General features: G+C 36.6%; 1 protein-coding gene across 1 annotated transcript in view; it reads right to left on the minus strand.

Annotated features, from left to right (window-relative positions):
• Nucleotides 1-9537, minus strand: part of LOC111053272 — a 35084-nt gene extending 25547 nt beyond the window's left edge. Inside the window, exons 1-4 of the mRNA XM_039433214.1 lie at nt 8976-9537; nt 7908-7988; nt 4155-4551; nt 71-277 (exon numbers count right to left, since the gene is read on the minus strand). Coding sequence (XP_039289148.1) covers nt 71-277; nt 4155-4551; nt 7908-7988; nt 8976-9298 — 1008 coding nt within the window. The 5' untranslated portion in view covers nt 9299-9537. The remainder of the gene's footprint in view (nt 1-70; nt 278-4154; nt 4552-7907; nt 7989-8975) is intronic.
• Between the last annotated feature and the right edge of the window lie 273 nt (nt 9538-9810).

A 9810-nucleotide genomic window follows, 5' to 3' on the forward strand; every position in this document is an offset into this window, starting at 1 on the left:
GTGGATGAGAATACTGCGTGAGGTCTACTGTTCACAGAACTACTATTTAATTGATTGGTTGATATCGTACCTGTGTGTAATGAAACCAACAGACAACATTCTTGGTTCCGTTTTTCTGTGGAAACGCCTCGGCAATAGCTGTCAGCAAGTCGGAGTCATGATTACTAACTATGGTCTGAGGCGCTAGGTCGGGAATTGTTTCCTTCACGTGGTTCAGAATTAGGTAATATAAGTTGGCTGATTTCTTGGTCATCATAGCAACCACAACCGGAAATGCCTGAAACATTGAAAAGCACATAACTTTATACTAACAAACCCTACTACAATACAGGGTTTAAGAGGTTTAGAATAACCCTCTAAAGGTGGGTCACCAACCACTAAAGCTACCATATAAATCAGTTTATATTGATCCAATCTCTAAAAATCTGGTATCAATCGATAGGCAATTAAATTTACTAAAAAAAGTTATTCTTGTAGAGTTTTTGTAAAACCAACGGTTTCTGACTTATTTAAGAAACAACATTTTAAATGGCCGCCATTTTGTTCTATGAATTTTAGAAATTATCATAATTTTTTTTATAGCTTTGTCTAGTTGTTATAAATCATCGTGCAAAGTTTCAATTTCGTATGTTTAACCATTATTCAGAAAAACAATAATAAGTGAATAAGCAAAATGGCCGCTGTGTGAGTAACTGAAGACTTTCGGACAATTAAAATATGATATTTATATATGTTTTTTACCCAGAAACAATGCCCTAGAAAACACCCTGTAGAATAAGTGAACCAATACCTTTCGTACTGTACAGTATATTAAAATAGTAAGGAAAACTAAATAATAAAATATGTATGAGTATACCAATACCTTTTGTAAAGTATGCTGAAATATTAAGGATACTTGATAATATTAATCAATCTATAATATAATAAAGTGATTTTGTGTCTTGATTCGGTTTTGAATATGTTTGGACTTTTTAACATCAAAAAGAACTTAATTTCGAAGTGGAAAGTGTAAATTTAAAGTATTGTGCTCACTATAACCCTAGTGTCCGGTTTCCCAATGTTTCTATTAGGAAACTTTGGACTATATACGGCGAGGTGGAACTACCCTTGGGTCTCCCCACCATTGAAAGCCATACGCTAATAATAATAATAATTGACGATCATGCACATCCTGTCTTCTTGCAACTGCAGGCTACATCCATCGACATAATGCGGCTCTGCGAGTGCTCTATTATCATCTTAAGGTGCGTACAGATATACGCGCCGCGAGCATGAGCAATTCACTTTTAATCAGCTGACTATATCTGTATTTTTACAGAAACGGTATAAGATATAGATATAAAGCTGTGTACACATATACGCGCCTCCAACCCGCACCGAGCACGCTCCGCCCTCGTACCGCCCTCGTTCCTCCATCGCACCGCAGTCGATGGGCGGGCATTGCTCCGCCCCCGCTCTGCAGTCGCGCCGATCATGAACGTTACGGAAGATGTTAGCTTTTCTCGCGTTCCCCGGTCGATCCACTCTTGCTCCCGGTCGATCAAAAAACGATCGACAAAACACGAGTGCTGCCTTATGCCCCAGGGGGTTTGAGTCTGTTGTGGCGAATGAGAGGTGCCGAATTTATTGGAATTACTTATTCTCCACCACCAGGCTTTCAAGAGCCACAAAGCCTGATGTTGTCCTCCTTGACATCACTTCGAAGACAATGTATGTCATTGAGTTTTCAGCACCAGCTGAGGGCAACATTGTCACCAAAGAGGAGGAAAAACAGACGAAATATGACCTACTAATAGAGCTGCGCAGGCTAAATAAACCCTGTGAGAATGGTGGTGTTGATTGTAGGTGTACTGGGGGGGGGGCATGAGACCCTCATTTTTGGCCAACCTTAGAACGATTCCAGCCTGTGAGAGACCTGCTACTGTACTTGCAGGTCGGATGCAGAAGGCTGTCATTCTTGGTTCATTACGTCTACTCAGAGCAAACGATTTAATGGTAACGGACCCAGTATGATTGTTTACCACATGGTCATGTGGAGCAGTCACTCTGGTAAAATCGCTTGTCACTCTTTCTTGGGGGTCGGAGCCCAGGGAAAGGGTGGTCAAGCAAAACTTCAAACAGGAAATAATAATAATAATAATAATAATAATAATAATAATAATAATAATAAAGGAAAGAATTGGCTTATATACACGTACGGGATAGGAAATTTACGAATGACGCATCATCACGTCTGAACTACAGGGCTGATTAACTTGAAATTTTGCATATAAATTCTCAATTTTCCGGGAATGGTTATAGGCCTATTTTAAATTCTTCAAGATTTCAGTAGGTCAAGTTTTCAGTTTGTCAAGTTTTGAATTGGACCCTTGCGGAGCACGGGCCTGCCTGCTAGTCTAAAATAAAATATACAGTAGCCTATCTTATAACGATGGTTGATTTGTTAAATAAATACATATTGATATTGTGGCAGTTGTCCTTAATAATTGGAAAATACTGATTGTATTATCAAGTCTACTTTATAAACAAACTTGCAGGACTGCAAGTTTCATGCTGAAACCAACACAGTACAGCTGAAGAAACTGTAGATAAATTATGCCATCTATTAAAATCTAGAAAGTTACTATTCATATAATTAATTATTGTTATCGATAATTATTGTACGGTAATTTTCCATGCGATGAAGCAATACCATCAAAATGAATCACATTATCACGAACAAGACTTGATATGGGTTTAATCCAGTTTAAAACTAGTAGTTCTGTGAACAGTAGACTTCGCGCAGTTATAAACCACAGCCTCCTCTTATACTGTCCATCACAGTATATCCTGTCTGTATGTCGTGTCGGCGAGATATCGGTGTGAAAACGGCTAATGGCTGTTTGGGTTGTTGTATCGACAATGCTAACATCAAAAGCTAATCTCCTCCAAGACATACTGGCAACAGGTCAGCCCGAATTCAAAGCATAATGAACGAATTTCAAAGAGAAATGCGAAACCTTCGACTTGAATCTTAGACCACTTTTCGCTCGGTCAATTAAATTAAGTTCAAACTCTCACTGTGCAAACGGCACTAAATGTAGTAAATATAATGTAAGTTTTGGTTACATGAGAAATATGTAAGCAAACTTTCAATTACATTCGAGTGGTATCCTGCGACTAACTGTCAACACTCAAGCTTTCTCTTTTGTTGTCAGTGCAGACGGTAATTTAATTTGCAGTACAGTTTTGTATGATGTATTAATTTATACAATTTATGTCTTGATGTTTGTAACTAATTTTTATCCCAAAAAAATTTCAATTCCAATTTCTCCGTTGAACTCGAGATGGTGCATATGGGCCTAAGGACTCATAGTAAAAAGTAAATTAGTATGGCTTAAATAGTAGCTTGCCGTGAGGATTAAACAGTGATAGATCTACTGACATGAAACGAATTATACTGAATATGACCATATTTATATTCATGTAATCGTAGATTAACGTTAAACGTAGATATTACTCATCCTATTATATTAAGCGAGCAATTTCTGTATATTTGTATATATCTGGTTATTTATGTTCAACGGATCTCGAAAACGGCTCCAACGATTTACACGAAATTTGGAACATAGTAGGTTTATCATATAAAGATCCGATTGCTCTAGGTCTCATCCTTGGGAAAACTCGTTGAACGACATTAAAAGGATAATTCATCCTTGGCTGAAACAGCTGTAGATAGTAAAAAAGTGAGTATGTGAAAAATCAAAATATCGCATCCCTGAAATTCATAAAATGACGTATAGCCAGCTGTGAAATATAAACACGATCATTTTAGAGAATTGTGTTCTGTTTATAAATAAATAAAAATAACGAGCGAAGCTCGGTGCCCCGATATTTGGATTCGACAGCACGACTTCGGGCCCATAACTTAACTGACAGTTTTTAGCTATTGGAGACACAAATAAGCTCTTTTTGACAACTGTGCAACGAAATCATGTGTCTAATTGGGCGTTTTTAGTTTTCTAGGAGCTATAGTTTACTCTGACGTCTGTGCAACGAAAAGTGGGGTTATGGCTTCATAAATAAATTAAATGCCTGTTTTTAACTTTATGTCACGACTCTGCAAACGGGCATGAGTCTTGAAATCTCTATAGTGCTGTGTGTAAGCTACTTACATAATCCTGGTGCGTCACCATGATTGTGAGCATCTGTTCTATCTCGGGCTCCTCCGGCAAATGCTTATAATTGGCGTCCATATGAAGTTCAGCACCGTCTGCCGTCATCACTTCGATCAGCTGTTTTATTATGAATACAACAGCCACTTCCTCCCCTTCACCCACCACCCCACTCAGAAAATTCTCCCCATAAACGTCAAGGAATGTGTCCTCGTATTCAGTTAGTGATCTGATGAAGTCTTTCATATTCACTGGTATCGGCGGGAACTTTTCGTCAATCCTTTGCACTTTGGACTTGCTGCAATCCTCGTCTTCGCTTGACCAAATTCCCTGATTGACGTCGTCTCTACTTGACGGAGTCTTGGACTGGGATGTCGTCGCTTTTGATGATCCACTCCTGTAGAAAATGAAACATCGGTGAGAAATGACGAGCTATACTATCACTGGATTATTGTTAATCCAAAAATTACGTTTTTAAAGATAATTGAAGGCAAATTAAATGCTGTCAACAACACTGAAAACTTCTGCTACAGCAAATACATTACATGGAAATAACAATACAACACTCAAAGAGGTTTACAGCTTAACGCTGAAACAAACCTCATTTAGGTCAAAAGTATGATAAATATGTTTTAGAAATAAGAACTTAATGTTAAAAATTGAAACTAAACTGCTTAACTGAATTAAGAAAACAAAACAAAGTTGCTTAAAAAAGATTAGAAATAAGAACTTAATATTAAAAATTAGAACAATACTGAATTAAGATAACATAAATTTTGACAACTGGGTGAACAGCTATAGTCTGTGCAACCCTCAGGTTGCAAAATTGTTTTTATGGAGTACAGTGCTGCCAGATTTCAGAGAATCCAGAGAGCCTGCGAGCTAATTGTGTGAGGGAAATAGCGAAAAAAGAGAGCATGGGCATTTTTCATAGAATTTGGATAAAAACGGCAACAGTGTGCTCCTATTGTTGTATGAAAATAACATTGGCCATAAAGCTTCGTGTTACAAACTAAGGTTTGCACGGATTACACAAGGAAAAAAAACAGAGAGTCTGTGAGATAATTGTGTGAGAGGAAGAGCGAAAAAGAGAGTAGGCCTGTCTGATAGAATCAGCATAAAAAAGTCAAAAGTGTGCTCCTATTATTGTATTGAAATAACATTGACCATAAAGCTTCATGTTACAAAATAAGGTTTGCACGGACTATACAAGGAAGCATCAGAATTCGGGCTGGATGAGAGAATTAAATTTGTATATTCGTTAAAACTATCAAGTATAAATGAATGATTATTCATCCATTGACGTTTGAACAAATGCATTTATTTCCTTTATATTGAATTTATACCTCTCATTTATTTCCATATGTATCAATCTTTCCACTTCAATGTCTCAAGCCCGGTTGTACAAAAGCCCGTTCAATTTCAACTGAGATTAAATTCCACAGAACCAATCAGAGAAGCCTTCTTTGCAAGAGAAGCCTTCCTCTCTCGTGGCATTTAATAAAGATTAAAACTTGACAGCCATTTGTGCTACCGGGCCTCAGTATGTTATTCAAGCATGGTACTTATCATTCTGCCACAACACAAGCTTAGAACAATTTTCTTAGCTCATGGCGATTTTCGGTATGAAATTACTACACTATTACCATTTTATTGTTTGATAGATAAACGTTTTATTTATTAATTCATAATGAAACACAAACAATCATAGAATGATTATGAATGGATAATAATGAATGGAGTAGTAGAAGTAAATAGAGCTAGTGTCATTCATTTGTCCACCTATTTCATTAAAAAATTCAGCTCAGAATCTTCAATAATACAGAAGGGCCCAAAAACTCCATAGCTTACATACTTTGACAGTGAATACTTTCAAGTCTGTGGTTCCTTTCCCAATCGTTCATAGTTGAGAATGATATTGTATCTATCAATGTATAAATAAATAAATATCATCGTAACGCACTGGCATGAAGTTTTAAAGTCTGTACGTCTAGACTCAGTCTTAAGCAACGTATCCTCATTAGCGGCGTTCTTTCATTATCTTTCAAACTGTGAGGCCGTTTCAGACCGTTGTAAACTTTAAGGCCGTTTCAGACCGCCGTAGCGTCTTCGGGTGATGTAGTACGTATCAAATATGTAAGCTATGAACAGTTTAGATTAGATATGGATAGGTATGATTTTGTTTATACAAAAATAGATTGTAAATTTAGTTTTGTTAAAAGAGTTCTTTGTTGATTAAAAAATTATTTTTCTCGTTTCGTTTTGTTAAATATTGGTACAAATGTTTAAAATATTCATAACAAATAGTGTAAACGTATAACACAATTGATTCAGTTTATTTTAGTTTTGTTGGAGGATTTTTTAGTTTATTTTGTTGTAGTTGGTTTTTTGTTTAGTTGAATGATATTCCGGTTTGTTTGAGTGTGTTCTGATTTATTGTACTGTAGTCCAAGATAAAATTATTATGTTAAGCGACTCATCCCTCAGCACAAGCATTATGCTTAAAGAGGGATCAACCATTAATATTTCTTTAAGGCACTTACCTTTCATTGTTATTATCATTCATTATTATATCCTATTTTATTTTATTTTTTAAATATTGTATTATTTTATCTACACATAGGGTTCTGTTTATTTATTATTTCATTATTGAATGTTTAATGATTGTGAAATGCGTTTGTGTTCTTGAATGTGATTGTAATGTAATTTATTTATTTTTATTGGTTGAATAAAGCATTTATTATTATTATTAGTTCACACCAAAGGGTATTCTCTCATTATCGTATTTTAATATTGATCACATTTTGAGCTGTGGTCGAGTGTAATTGTCTAGTTCAAATCACATGAGCTTCCCGAGATACGGAGCGACTGCTACGTTGGAGCTGGTAGCATAGACGACGTGTATTATGTAGCGTCAGCGATGCTACGCCTCTTTGAAATGGACAGATTGATTAAGATTAGGGGCGAGACAACATCAAGTGTTTTTTCAGGCGTTTTCAGAGTCGGCCGGGCAGGGCTCTTTCTGATTGCATGATTGGGTTGGCGCCTGATAAAACGCCTCATATGGTCTCGCCCCTGATGATAATCAATCCATTCTCAAACTCATGTATTGGAATGAGTTTAAGACCAAATTTGACCTGTTTGTCAATTTCAAACAGGCCATCGCTGACGCTACATAATACGCAACGTCTATGCTACGAGTCTCAACATAGCAGAGTCGCTCCGTATCTTGGGCAGCGCATGCGATTTGAGTTAAACAATGGCACTCAACCTCACCTCAAAAATGTGATTAATACAAAAATACGATAATGAAGAATACCCTTTGCCCTTTGGTGTGAACTGTTCATAGCTTACATATTTGATACGTACTACATCACCCAAAGACGCTACGGCGGTCTGAAACGGTTTTAGAAGTTAAAAACTGTCTGAAACGCCCTCACAGTTACTCAAACGGCCTACTCATCTTTCTATTGACATATTATACATTAAATTACAATACAGAGTAGGATTCATAGTTGGCATTGTTTTGTTCTCTTTACGTTCAATGTCAATCAGTGGAACCGTTTTGGGCGTAAGTTAGCCTGTGGTACTTTTCTGTAAGTTGTATAATTCTGAATGATTGAATAAATAAATATACATTTTTTTAGAACCTCTCTGTCGTTGGGATACAATGTGAGCATAAATGAAGTTAGCCATAATTATCTTCAGATTATTGAACAGTTATGATTTAGAAAACATTTAATAAAATCTCACCCAATACTCTTCCTTGCTCTATACATGCTACTCTCAATCGTGTTGTAACTGATCTGGGATGCGACCTCTGGAGGAACATCACTGTGAAAAATAAAACATTTGTGAGAACTTTATTAACAAACTCTACAAACGCTAATTTATTGTTACAGCTTATACTGTATATTTAAGGCTCAACTCACACTTACGCAACTCAGGTCGAGAAGAGACTCGACTCTAGTAGAGAACATGTGTTTCCAAATGGTGACACTCAGACCAGTCGATTTTACTCTCCGAGACGTCACCCATTTGAAAACACATGCTCTCGACTAGAGTCGAGTCTCTTCTCGACCTGAGTTGCGTAAGTGTGAGTTGAGCCTTAGTTACAGGTAAAGCTCTAATTAAAAAATAATCTATTCTTGATATTTAATTTTTTGCAAGGCCGTACTGCAGGCTTCCAGAGTATGTGCAGGAGCACACTTTCCATTACAGGAACTGATTTTCAAGACTACCCCTTCTCTAGAACCTAAAGAACATTCTCTCTTCTAGAGAAGAGGGAAGATACATGACGACTACCCGGACACCCAGACTGTTGGGAGGACCAAAGAAGTAAAAAGTAAAATTAGGTAAGTGGTAAAGTCAAAGTGACCTCATAATAAATATTTCCTTCAACTTACTTCACTTAGGCTACAGATCAATAAAATTCCTTAGCGACGAGTAGTACTGACATAAACCTCACCAAAGGGAAGTCGCTATAAAAAATTCCCCTATCATTAGACTGCGGTAAATTTAAGACAAGTAACAAGTGTACATGAAAATTCAATGAATCACCGTGTCTTACTTCTAATGTCATCACCACCGTTCAAGGAACTGTTCATGAATTTGAAATAAAATCGAATGAATTTATATGTTATGTGCTCTAGCTGCGGCGGCTCTAGTAGTCGCTAAAGTATTACACCTTCAACAAGTATATTAACCTAGACAGCCATCAATAGCCTACACGTTCCATCAAAAATGCGAACGATTTCTGATTTATGTTGATAACTTAAAAGCTGGTCCTATAGACCTACAATAAATATAAAATATAAGTACCTTTTTGTTAATTCTTCGTGGAAAATTTTGCGCAAAGTGCCCCTTTTTTCAGTACAACACCTCTTTAAAATATTTCTTCTCAAACTTAACGCTTCTGGTAGAGAAGTATTAGGAGTACAAGTATGTATTGAAAGATGTTTTATTCGCCTACCCTCTTCGCCATCTGTCAAATATAAAATGCCATTTCCTCTACAATTTGATGTATAGCAACTTAATCTCCATAGACGGGGTTTTCGTATTCTAACTCGGTACCAATACCCATTTCCATCAGAAAATAATGGAAAACCGCGTTGGCTTGTACACTCTATAACTTCATTTCCCATAGTACTAATCAATTAGGCCTACCTATTTTTACCAAGAAACTAACATGAAGTCTATTTAAACTAACAAACAGAACAATCTATCTATGACCCAATAATTATACAAATTTAAAAACACATTACTATTATTATACATAATAACATAACCCCAACAGAAATAGAAGGTTTAAAAATAATAATAATAAAAATAAAGCAACAAAGCAAAATCTCTGTGGAGAGAATTCTGCGCATGCTCAGAACGCTAAGGATGAGGACCTCATTAGTTGACAAATCACCCACTTCGAGCGCTCAAGGTATTGGACATGCGCAGGGTCTGTAGAAAGATAGAGATAGACCTTGCGCATAACCTATCTATAGACCTTGCGCAGATGCGCATGACCTTTCTATAGACCTTGCGCTTGCGCACTACGATCAGTGACCCGGGAAAAAAGGGAATTTTGATGCATTGTGGGATTGAGATTGGGGATTGAGGTTATGTACGACGTTATCAAATCATAAATTATTAGTTAGTGTTA

The sequence above is a fragment of the Nilaparvata lugens genome, chromosome 7, assembly GCF_014356525.2.
Source record: "Nilaparvata lugens isolate BPH chromosome 7, ASM1435652v1, whole genome shotgun sequence".
NCBI classification, from domain to species: Eukaryota; Metazoa; Arthropoda; class Insecta; order Hemiptera; family Delphacidae; genus Nilaparvata; species Nilaparvata lugens.